Genomic DNA, 12,975 nt, shown 5'->3' on the forward strand with positions numbered 1-12,975 from the left:
AAGTTTTTCACGTTCACAAATTGGACCAGATGATTAGTAAATGCATATATGTGGTGAAATACTTTCTCTAACTAATGCAGTACAGTAAAACTTAAGTATTTACTTTATTTATTTTTTTATCAAGGTGCATATAAGCTCTTTTTTTATTTTTCTGTAAATGGCGCCATTTTGTTGGAGGCTGAATTCTCACCAATTATTTTCCTAACTTCTCTTTCTGATGGACTTGTGTCACCAATGGCTTGGTTAGGTTGTATTCCTATAAACAGTGGTACAGACCACAAAATGACTGCTATTGTGTAAAGGCATTGGGTACGAGTGTATAAATGTGGTAAAAGGTGCTTTGTAATGGTTTTATTCCTGTTTTGCAATAATACCACAAGTGTACATGTCTTCCTACCGTCAGACAAGGCTTTATGTGAAAGTTACAATACATCTTCATAAATGAACAGAAAGATGCAGTTTGTTTAATGAAGGCTAATTAATCACATAGTTCCTCAGATCATGCTAATGACATGCAAAACAGTTATCAATGGTGCATTACAAAATGTTATGTATTATATTAGTCAAAACTCCCTGTGCAGCTTATAAAGAAATTATATTAACCTATACGCTGACTGATGACATTGGTGGGCACTCGCAGTTATAGAAACTCCAGCCTGGGTGTCTCATCAAAGGAGAGATGCACATTCCTATATAAACAGCTTCCAGGAACAATGGTACTCTCCGCACCGATCCAGACCAGACCGCTCAATACATTCAAAAATTATATAATCTATATAATGTGTGTGTGTGTGTGTGTATGTATGTGTGTATGTATATATATATATATATATATATATATATATATATATATATATATATATATATATATATATACATTAGATTTAGATATATAATTAGCTATAGCATAAAATTTGTCCCAATAACAAAATAAAATATACTAATAAACCTCCGTTAGATAATAAGAAAATTATAACTAGAATTGTTTTGTCCTTAATTAGTTTTGAAAGCAGTGAAATTTTCCTGAGTGGGCAGTATAATTCCTGTTTTCTTATATACTGATTAGTGCTCCTATTGTGGGTTTAATATTTCCTGCATAGGAGTATTTCAAGTACAAACAATTATATTGTAACCAAGGTCAGTAAAACTCTACGATGATGCTGAAGTACACCTAATAACGTGCATTGTGTGTTCTTGTGCATCTGCTGCTCCGTAGAACAGCGTCCCTGGAAATTTTATTTGAAAACATTAACAACTCTCCTCTCCCCAACCACTGACCTAGAAAGTAGGACGGATGTGACCAGCTAATTATAGGTGTAACTTTTATGACGTACAATATGCTTTGCAGAGAGTACAGAGAGACCGCTCGTACTCTCTTGTGCTGGAAATTCAAGATATATTATTATCATTATTTACAATTTTTTTTCTGACGATGTACAGAAATATTGTAATCTATATTATTAACTGATCACTGGGATTATTTTGTATGATCTTCTAGGGGAGAAAGAGAAACAACTTGGCGTTGAGACACAGTGGTTCACTGATGTCACTGATTCCCAGTGATTTGATAGGTCGGTTTGTGAACGTTGTCAAGAGCATTGAACACTTACAATTTCTTTTTATTCCATTTTTGTTGTCCGCAGTCTTCATTTTGCTGGACTGTTATATCGCCTTTGCTATATGTTTGTAGGTCACAACATACTAATGACCAGCTTTTATTATTACCCAGAATTTTATACACTTTTATATCAGTCAGTGACTTCTTACTCACCCTCCTCCGTTCCCTTAGACTTAAGAATTAAGATTTAATTCTGTATGGCTTTATATTTGGCTATTAGTAAGTGTATATATGTTGAGAAAGGTTTTACTTTCTTTCATATGAGAGGGGTGGTGGTGTTTTCAATTATATCGATGTATGCAGCCCATGCATTTTGTTGCTCAATTTTTTAATTTGAGAATCTATTTTTACTTCTTCACTGGTACTGAGTCAGACTCTTGTGCGTAAAATCATTTTTGCCGTCTCAGTTAAAGTGTAAAGATAAAATAAAAAAAATAAAAAACAATTCCAAAAGTCAAATGCGTGGTTTTAAATTTTTATTTTTCTTTGCTAATTGTATGTAGCGTGTGGTGACCTACATGACTTTTACAACTGTGTTGTGATATGCTCGGTGTAAACATTAGCAGGAGTCACGTTCCTGAAAGGGGGGGGGGGGGGAGCGGATGAGCGTAGTATTTTAAGTGACATTTTAAGAACGTTGACAAAAGATTAGCATAAGTAATTCCGAGAAAGAAGTGTAGGTTTAAAGAGATAAAAAAAAAAGTTTTATACAGAAATTAGTCCTGTCGCATCATTCATTCATGAAGTCATTTTAGTATATTTCTTCACTTTCACCACCATCAAAGGCTGCTTGACGGAAACTGTGAAGGCAAAACGCTTCTTTTAGTATCATACTAGTCCGACGCCATGCGGCTGTGGAATAAAAATGGCAGCAACTTTGTAGGCGGTAAATGTTCAGGACACTTCTTCTATTTAAGTAGGCAGAATTTGTCTTAAAGGCATCTTGACGATGGGACTTTTGAACTTGTTATAGGCTAAATGAAACTTGCACGTCCTTTTAGCTGTGAGAATCGCCATTTAAATCTATGCCGTACTAGACAACGGAACATAATAGTCACTAGTTTGTGAGCACAACATTTACTATTTACTATTCATTCATTTTGTACTGGAACGGACAAAATGAATGACGGTGGGTAAGACTTACTAAAAGTTCTAAAAATGAAAAGTGTAGGTGTTGCCCGTAGCAGCCAATCAGACTCTAGCTAGCAGTTTTCTATAATGTACTAGAATAAATAACTGCTAGAATCTGATTCCTTGCTATTGGTGGCACTTCCACTTTTTTACTTTTTTAAGAAGTTTTAGTAAATCAACCACTTAGTCATTTAAGAGCTGAAAAAAAAACCCACCACAGACCTCTCCATTCTGAATCCCACTAGCTCCTGTTGAGTCAGGATTGTTCTGATGTCTGCCCTTCCTTCATCAACCTTGTATGTTGTTCTGTTTGTGTGTCTTGTATATTGTTTGATTTGTCATTCTTATTGTCCGGTGCTGAGGAGTTTTGTGGCGCCTTACAAATAAACAATGATGCTGGTGTATCATTTTTGCATAAATGTAACTAATTGACTGATTTCTGCATATATGGTGTCACGCCCACTTTTTGAGCCTCCTTGTAATTATCTATCTTCTAAAATACTGCTCATTGGGGCCTTGATGTCATGAGTAGAGGGGATCTGAGATGTTATTTTAAGTGTTACATTTGTTTTTATGACATTGGTCTTGTATTTCTGTGCCTATAATTGCGCTGTTATATATGTATGAGAGATTGCGATGTTGGAATAGTATACTGAGTTTTGTTGAGCCCTTACCAGAATCCACTAAACGGGGTTAATCCTTGTAATATTGAATTCAGACCACGGCACAGATTCCGGATGGGTAAAACGAGAATCCTGGCTCTTGAAGCGCCCCTGCATTATTCATGCTGCTTTACTGATTGTCCGTATTTCTGTTACAGAATTTAGCTGTTATATCATGGATACCAGTAAAAGGATCGAGCCCCCTGTCTCCGTGCAAACACTACAGCAGAAAGCCAACCCAGACCGCAGCCTCGCCACCACCATTTACGTGCCAGAGCAAGGGGGATACAAGGAGAAGTTTTTAAAGACCGTGGAAGAGAAGTACAAGTGTGAGAAGTGCAGACTGGTGCTCTGCAACCCCCGTCAGACAGAATGTGGTCACCGGTTTTGTGAGACCTGCATGAATTTATTACTAAGGTACGGCATACTTGCCAACTTTTCCTCGTTGGCTTCAGGGAGATCCTGGGGGAGGTGGGCGGGGGCGGGGCTTCACATAATTTTGGCCTTGCCCTCTAAACGATTGTCACAATTCTGGCCAATTACAGCAGGGGGCGGGGCTAAGATGACACAATATTTGTGTCATTAAGCTTATCTATTACGGGGGCGAGAACCGGGAGGTTGCCCTGCTCTCCCGGGAGGTCTCCCAGAAATGCGGGAGTCTCCTGGACATTCCAGGAGAGTAGGCAACTATGCGTTAAACAAAAGCAGCTAATGAATCTCTAGAGACTGAAGTGTCTTTGACAGGTAAGACATCATGACTTCAGTAATGGAGACAGAAATGTAAGTCTTTGATTAAATCTTGGTCTCCATGAAAATGGCCACCTCCATAGGCATCAATACATGGACATAGGACACAATTTCTGAACTGTGTCATCATGCCACAGATGGCGAAGCCAACCACGTCTTGTACTGGCTCAGCATCAGGAGAATGCCAGACTCCTCAGGGAGTGAGGGAGATCACCACTAGTTCAGGGAGTCTCCCTGACATTCAGGGAGAGTTGGCAAGTATGAGGTACAGGGGAAGTGGAACTAATAAGCATTTTCTTATTGGCCATTAAAAACAACCTTCACCTTTTCTCCCTGTTTTTCCAGTCTTTTTTATTTCCTTGAACTCCCAACTTGGCATTAATGGTAAATATATATCTGCCCCAAACAGGTGCCAGGAAAAACGAACATAGATTCTTACCATAATTGCTGGCAATCTGCGCAGACCAATGTCCCCGCGCTACATCGCCATGGAATCTCCCCTCGTAGACTGGCTCACTCCAGTAGTCAAACCAAGTCTCCCCTACACTCTAGTTGTGATTGATTATTTTTTAATATCTTCTTTTCACTTGGCTCCGCCACAGTAATGCTCAACATTAATGTGGCCCCAATTTCACAATACAGGCACCCTCCTCGCCCCATAATTGCCGCCACAAACTCTTAAACCTATGATGACCTCTGCTCAGGATGGTGCCGTGTGCGGCCAACGTAACTTGTACTAGACCGAATAAAGCCAATACGCAATTGGTTGCAATATTTTACAACCTTTACACTGATTGGCAGACATGACTTTGCTCGTTTTACCATATTGTGGGGGGTATTCAATTGACGGCGGGATCGCCGAAAATCCCGCGCTCGAAAAATATTACCGCTAATACGGTAATCCTGCGCGTAAAAACAGTTAATACAGTAATTTACTCGCTGGATCCAGCCAGATATTACCGTATTAACGGTAATATTTTTCGAGCGCGGGATTTTCGCCGATCCCGCCGTCAATTGAATAATGCCCCTTAATGTGTATTTTTAACTTGTCTAGATTTTCAGCCATTCAACTGATCAGCTGTTTAATTTTGTAGAATATTTTCTGTATAAATATATAAAATATTAGTTATATTGTATCGATCGTCTCCATGTTTTTGCCCTCAGCTCATCCACTCCACAGTGCACAGCGTGTGAAGAAATAATCATTAAAGACAAGGTAAGGAACCAATTATTTTGCACTATGAAGAAATTACTTTAAGGTAGGCAGAAATATATGATATATGGGATAATACATCTCTTTGCATAAATTATAAGGACGTTCTAAGTGGCCGAGGGTTTCTCTGACCAAATGGGTCAAGGAGATAGTTGCCCTCCTTTTATGCGCAATGATTCATAAACCATGAATCGATCTGATTGTAAAGTTGGTTGCTAGTGATTAGGAAGGGTTCATGTCATTTATTCCCTCCTGTCTTGTAGAAACGTCTCCCTCCAATGTGGGAGGGCTGGAAAGGAAAATGCAACTCATTCCGTTCCAGAAAGCAGCAGCAGAGCTGCAATTACACGGGAACTGTTAACCCCGTCACCGCTGCCTGCCGGCTTTATAAGCACTTCACTGGTGACTGCGTTTTGTGTATTAGGATGGATACAGAAGAATAAGGTGACGAGCAGATGAGTCAGGAGAGGGGAGAGCAGGAAATAGAGGGCTGAGGAGATGAGAGAAATAAGAATCCCCTAAACAGAGACAAGAAATAAATGGGTGGGGGGGGAGGGGGGGGGGCAGAAGAGGTTTCAGGAAATTGTAGAGTAGGGATAATACCCAGGAAATGTGTGAGGAGGGAGTAAGAAGAGATAATGTAGTAAGGGGGGGATAATAAGAGGGCCCGGGATATGGGCCAGAGGGGGGGGGGGAATAAGAGGGCCCGGCACACGAGCCAGAGGGGGGGAGGGGAATAAGAGGGCCCGGGACACGAGCCAGAGGGGGGGAGGGGAATAAGAGGGCCCGGGATACGGGCCAGTGGGGGGGAGGGGAATAAGAGGGCCCGGGATACGGGCCAGTGGGGGGGGGGGGAATAAGAGGGCCCGGGATACGGACCAGTGGGGGGGGGTAATAAGAGGGCCCGGGACACGGGCCAGAGGGGGGGAGGGGAATAAGAGGGCCCGGGACACGGGCCAGAGGGGGGGGAGGGGAATAAGAGGGCCCGGGACACGGGCCAGAGGGGGGGAGGGGAATAAGAGGGCCCGGGATACGGGCCGAGGGGGGGGGGGGGAGTAAGAGGGCCCGGGACACGGCCCAGGGGCGGGGGGGAGTAAGAAGACACGGCCAGAGGGGGGGGGGAATAAGAGGACACGGGCCAGAGGAGGGGGGGGGGAATAAGAGGGCCCGGGACACGGGCCAGGAGAGAGGGCACATCTGTAATTTAGTAGGATCTCCCCGATAGAATAGAACATAAAACCCAGAGGGTATGATTAGCAGGTAGAGGTGGAAAGAATTATGGAGATGTAAGGGTGGAGACTAGTTGGCGGGAATAGAAGGATTGACCTTTCCTCCATCCATCACTCCATCTGACGACTCTCCATTAGATGAGGATTGGAGAATGCCGGAAGCTTTTCTATAAAAAAAATAATAATACAGAAGTCACCTCAGCATTATTGTTTCGGTAGATTTGCAGAGTTTAAGACTGGAAAGTCCCTAGCATGTAACAGGATGCGTGTTTACAGGATATTTCTGTTGAAATCTCATCTGAACTCCTTGGACTTCATTAGATGTTTCTATAGGCGCCCTGATCAAAAGAGGATCTTGGAGCCAAGAAAATGTCAAGAAGTTGGCCGATAAATGTCAAAGTCCTCAATCATTTTATACTTAGTACCGATTCTCTGTGTTAAAGTATAATTGTGTGTGCACAGTAATATTGCCTATAATTTATAATATTAGCAGAAGTTTTAGAATGTTGGCTGTAGTTTTAGAATGCTGGCTGTGTAGTTTTAGAATGCTGGCTGTGTAGTTTTAGAATGCTGGCTGTGTAGTTTTAGAATGCTGGCTGTGTAGTTTTAGAATGCTGGCTGTGTAGTTTTAGAATGCTGGCTGTGTAGTTTTAGAATGTTGGCTGTGTAGTTTTATAATGCTGGTTGTAGTTTGGACTGTGTAACAACTCTTCCGCTGCAGCGATCTCCTAACGTGACCTGATGCTTCTCCGCAGTGAACGTGCGTCCCCCGAATACTACAGAGTTGCTCAACTTTGGTTTCATCCATTTTTTGAATGGGGGCGAACATTTTTTAAATTGTGGGCCACTGCTATTTAGAAGTGAGGGGTTTCCACAACACTGCAAGCGTTTTGTTTTGTTCATGGATGGCTTTTTAAAAAGTTGGCAGTGATAAGCAGATGGCAACATAGAAAGGAAAATATTTCTCCTGTCTAAGAGAGTGAATGGATCTAAAATAATTAAAAAAAAAAGGGTTAATCAGAGTTTGTGATTTTGGTAAGGTGCTCCGGTTTAACCTGTTCTGTAACATGTTACAAGTTTAACTGTCTGTTTCTGTAAAAGAGGCCGTCAAGAACTGCTCAATGAATGATTCCAAAATAAATCCTCAATTGTTAGCGTGAGTTGGTTGTGGGTTGTCCGAAAGAATAGCTCAATTTGGCTCCCTTTGGTGATAAGCCTATTAGAGCTTCGGGTATAAAGATTAGTGTTCAGGATTATAAAATACCTGCTAAATGTAAATGAATTCTAGATGCATTAAAGTCACCTCTTGAATTTCAGGTGTTTAAAGATAACTGTTGTCGGAGAGAGGTGCTCGCGCTTCAGATGTACTGCAGGAATGAGAGCCGAGGATGTAAGGAGCAAGTAACACTTGGCAATCTACTGGTAAGCCCCAAATCAAACTTTTATTCTAAAAACTGCTGGGGTGGGATCGCTGGCTGCTTCAATCCCATATCTCTGCATGTCCCTACTAAAGTATCCTGCTGCGTCATAAGGGAAACAAGGTCTCTGGTTTGTATATATATATATATATATATATATATATATATATATATATATATATATATATATATATATATATATATATATATATATATATATATATATATATTAGACGTTTCCAAAGAACATTCATACATGTTTGCTCAGAAACATTTTTTATTTGCCATTTATTTTTGAAACATGTTGAAGTGCTAATAACATCATTGGTATTTTTGACTTGTTTGTACTGTAAAAGCTCTTGCCGACTATTAAACTAAGAGAAGGATACTGAAACCAGTCTCCTAGCGATAACGGCACACTTAACTTTCAGAAACTCTTATCAGTTGTTGTCCCTTGAATCGGATCTGTTACAATACTAAGAATTGGCGCATCTAGATTTACCATCGTGACACTGAATCTGTTCTATAGAACTAGCAAGAAATAATTAATAGTTTTTAACCTACTTTTTTTTTTTTCAGTAAAGGTTTTGAGCATCTAGAGTAGCGGTAGACAGCACGTGGTTTTTCCGCTGTCGTGAAACAAACCCCCGCTGGCTTGCCGGAGAGACACGGGGGTTGACTTAGCCTGATCTATAACAGTTTAGGACACTGTCGATTTGAAAACAAAGACAGTTTATCACTCTCTGAGCCGCTGGCTTGGCTCAAGTCTGTACCTGAGGCAGGAAGGACGGTGGTATCACTTTCAGATTGAGAAACACCGTAAAGCTTTTTACAGGAATCCATTCAAATTATAAGTCAGCTGCTGGGCCAAGCTTCAGTAAGAATGTAGAACTGCGAGTGTGTTTTGTCAGTAATGCATGTGCTTGGGTCTGCTTTGAAGAGTGACTGTCACATTTCATAAGATGATAATTGTTTTACTTGTTGTAAGCGTACAATAAATCTGTCTTTTTATTCTGCCTACAGTTGGGGAGGGTATAGAAAAAAAAGTGCAAATGCAAGGACTACGTAACACACAATCTTCACTCATGGTTACTGCCATGATTAAGGATAGTGCATAAGTGTATAAAACAATCGATGACCAGAGTCTCCGTACTTGCATGCATTGTCCCCTTTCTGTTTTTCTCCCCAAAGCGGAGTCAACAGAGAAAAATTAAAACCGTGTTTTATAATATTTTACTTTTTTTTTCACTTTTGCATTAGGCTTGGTCAACTTGTGGTCCTCCAGGTGTTGTGAAACTACAAGTTCCAGCATGCCCAGCCAGCTATGGGCGGGCTGTCTACTAGCAAAGCATGCTGGGGCTTGTACAAAACCTGGAGAGCCACAAGTTGGCCAGGTCTGCAGTAGGCGCTATGATCTTAACCAGTTTCTACAAATAATATTTTTAAAAGAAACCCTAATGTTTTAAGTTTCTGGGGAGACCTACACTTGTCTTATATCAGCTTCTTGCTAATGTGATTTCTTCAAGATTTGCATAAAAATAATTAAATGTGTTTAAAAACAAATAGAAATGCCCAGGGAGAAAATCCAGTTTTCGCCTCTTTCTTCCTATTTTACGCATGAAATGCTCGGCCAGACACAGATGCGTTATCTTCACGTGATTTCTTCAGTTCCCGGGCGCAGTGTTGGCATAGTGAGGGCATGTGGGTGGCTTCGGAATGCCCCCACTTTCCAGCATTTGGCAACACTTGTTAATGAGACATAAGAGATTTGTATATAACAAAAGGAATTGGGAGATGGGGTATACTTGCTTTTGGTATAAACAGGTTGAATTGCCATAGGAGACGCTGGCCCACCCACTGTGAAGCTACTGGACGACCAGCCCTCAATTAAGAAATATAAGGGGCTGTATTTTTGTTTCTGATGAAAATGGGTACAGCTACACATGTATTTTGTTTGTGAATTAATTATTTTGCAATGTAGTTTTATAAATGTACCTAAATATATATATAAAAAAAATATATATATTACCCATTGAACCCAACACAGTGGCCCTTCTGGTGCCCAGATTATCTTTGGTGCAAAACTGTTTACTTTACATGAAAGTATTAAATTAGAAGGAAGAATCCCCAAAACACGTACTGATTCAATATAATCTTTTAAACCTTGTGAATTTACAGGGCAATAAACAATCCATTTCCTTAAGCTTTTTAAAGCCTAAAAGAAACATTTGGCATAGAATTAAAGTATATATTTTGTATTATACCATGCTCTGGTATACAAAAAAATATTAAATGCCTGTGGGCATGAGATGTATTGGTTTGGTGGGTGATGTTTGTTTTTAGTATCTTGATCCTATATGCATCCCATTTCCGAATGTAGCAGAATTATCCGGTATGTGTTTTTTTTTTTTGCTGTGGGCAAGCCATGTTTTTTCACTGGAAACTATAATGGCAAAATACTTCACCATGATGGCCTAGAGTAAGTATCGGTGGTTATGCATCAGTAGTGGAAAAACTGGAGCAAAACTTTTTACAGGACAAATACTTCGTACAAATTCAGGGCACTGCGATGGGAACAAGCTTTGCATCAAACTATGTAGATCTCTACACGAGCGTGTAGGAGGAAGAATTCATACACAAGTGCATCCCATACATTGAACATGCATACATCAATGATAGCCTCCTCATATGAATTTGCACTGAACCACACCTGCAAGAATTTAGAAAATACATCAACAAAAACCGTCTTAACCTGAAATTCATAGAAAACTGGGCAGCGCAAAAATTGGCTTCCTGGACCTCTCACACTGTACACTGTGAGACTTGAGATGCAAACTGACCACAAACCAGTAGACAGTAGCTCTATGTCCTAAGGAACAGTTGTCACGAATGGCTAAAACGACTTCCTACATAACCGGTTCAGACACCTAAAAAGGGACCGCTCGGACCTACCTACATACAAAGAGTAAGAAGTATCCATGAGCCTAAAATTTAAGGAAAGAGAGTACAATTAGAAGACCCTGTTCGAAGCAAAAATGGGCGTGGAAGAGAGAGAATGGAAACTCTCAAAGGACCAAAACTAAAAATGTGTACATGGGAGATGAAGAAAAACAGATACTGTTGTAAAAGATAATGCAGACAGCCATACATTGGTAAAGATTGATTCTAGAGAAATATTGGGCCATGCTAAAGAGCATTTAATACATAGAACACTTTCCAGACAGACCATGCATCATTCTTGTAAAAGTTAGAACTAGTAGAACACAATTAGTACCGTGTATACATAAAACAATCACAATGAGTTTCTTTTAAATAAAAATTCTCATCGGACGTTGGTTGAGCACTTCAAGAATCACCACAACAGACAGAAAAAGGACTTCCGTTTTATAGGGATTAACATCCGTTAAGAACCAAGGTGAGTTACAGAAGCTCCTGTAGATTCCTGGAGACCAGGGATCTACAGATTGATGACACCTTCACAATCATCATTTATTTATATAGCGCCACTAATTCCACAGCGTTGTACAGAGAACTCATTCACATCAGTCCCTGCCCCATTGGAGCTTACAGTCTAAATTCTCTAACATACACAGAGAGAGAGAGACAGAGACTAGGGTCAATTTTATAGCAACCATTTAACCTACTAGTATGTTTTTGGAGTGTGGGAGGAAACCGGAGCACCCGGAGGAAACCCAAGCAAACACGGGGGGAACTTACAAACTCCACACAGATAAGGCCAAGGTCGGGAATTAGACCCCAGTGCTCTGAGGCAGAAGTGCTAACCACTGAGCCACCGTGCTGCCCACCAGCCCCAGAACTGAACACAGCATCTAAGCAAGAATGACCGAAACCAGCCCAGCACAAAGGAGTCGCCTTTTTTTTTTTTTTTTCTTTCATGTATGCAAACCGTGATATAAAACTTTAAATAATGCTCCCTTTTGCTAACCAGCCCATAACACCAAGCAGCATTCTCTGGCATTTAGAAGAACTAAATACACTGGCAACAGTTTTATCATTGGATCGTTCCAGGAAACCAGAGAGCTCAGGGGTTTTTTTTTTTTTCTCCATGAGATGTAAACGAAACAGAAGTGTTATCACACGTTAACGCACGGATTCAAAAACAACTCCAGGGGGTGTCTAACCGCTTTACACAACGAACGCTTCGGGAGCATGCTTAAATCTATGAAATGGGTCCAAGAGTTGTTTTGAAAAGTTTAAACAAGTTTGGAAAAAATGGATAAGTATTTGGCAAAACATGAGAATCTAGATTGAATAAGGCGTCAAATTGCAAATACAGCCTCCCCCCCCCCCCCCCATAATTGTTTTACTTTTCAGCAGAACCCATTTAAAATGTGTTTGCACCTCTATGACTTCCTAAGTGTTTAGAGTTAGTTTAGTGGGATTGCACTGCAGGCTGGCAGCATTTTCGGCCCGATGGGAGGAGCTGGTAAGCGCTGACTACGCCAATTATCACCCGTGCAATAACTTAGATTTTGTTTTGCGGAGTGAGATCACTCCAATAAAATAAAAGTGGGGTTTTTTTACCATGCGTTGCGGAAGGGTGCGCATCCCTTTGCGTTCTGCAGAAATACTTTAAATTTGAAAACGAGGCGAATGGCGAAATCCGATGGTATTCGCAAATTTGCCAGACTGTGGCAAATTTTTTTAGAAATATCTGGGGATTTCATAATCTGAAGTCTCCATCTTCCTTTTAATCTGGTTCATGGAGGGACACGCTGTCCTTTTGAATTCGATTTTCCCCGCCAGTGACATCAAGTTTTTAGACGACTGGTTCTCCTCAGCGGAATCCTCGGTTGCAGATCAGAAGAACATGCCCGAGGCACGATATCTGTGGGGACATCATGAAAGGAATTGCTTGTATAAATAGGGTTTACAGTGAAATTCATGTAACCATTTACTGTGGAATTATTAAAGAAAAACCAAACCTAAAATTATC

General features: G+C 40.6%; 1 protein-coding gene across 6 annotated transcripts in view; it reads left to right on the forward strand.

Annotated features, from left to right (window-relative positions):
- Positions 1 to 12,975, forward strand: part of TRAF3 (TNF receptor associated factor 3) — a 75,903-nt gene that overhangs the window by 47,012 nt on the left and 15,916 nt on the right. For all 6 annotated transcript variants that reach the window (XM_075192416.1, XM_075192413.1, XM_075192411.1 and 3 more), the window contains exons 2-4: positions 3,570 to 3,828; positions 5,323 to 5,374; positions 7,918 to 8,022. In XM_075192416.1, the coding sequence (XP_075048517.1) occupies positions 3,587 to 3,828; positions 5,323 to 5,374; positions 7,918 to 8,022 (399 nt within the window). In that variant the 5' untranslated portion in view covers positions 3,570 to 3,586. The remainder of the gene's footprint in view (positions 1 to 3,569; positions 3,829 to 5,322; positions 5,375 to 7,917; positions 8,023 to 12,975) is intronic.

Source organism: Mixophyes fleayi, chromosome 12 (genome assembly GCF_038048845.1).
Source record: "Mixophyes fleayi isolate aMixFle1 chromosome 12, aMixFle1.hap1, whole genome shotgun sequence".
NCBI lineage: Eukaryota > Metazoa > Chordata > Amphibia > Anura > Limnodynastidae > Mixophyes > Mixophyes fleayi.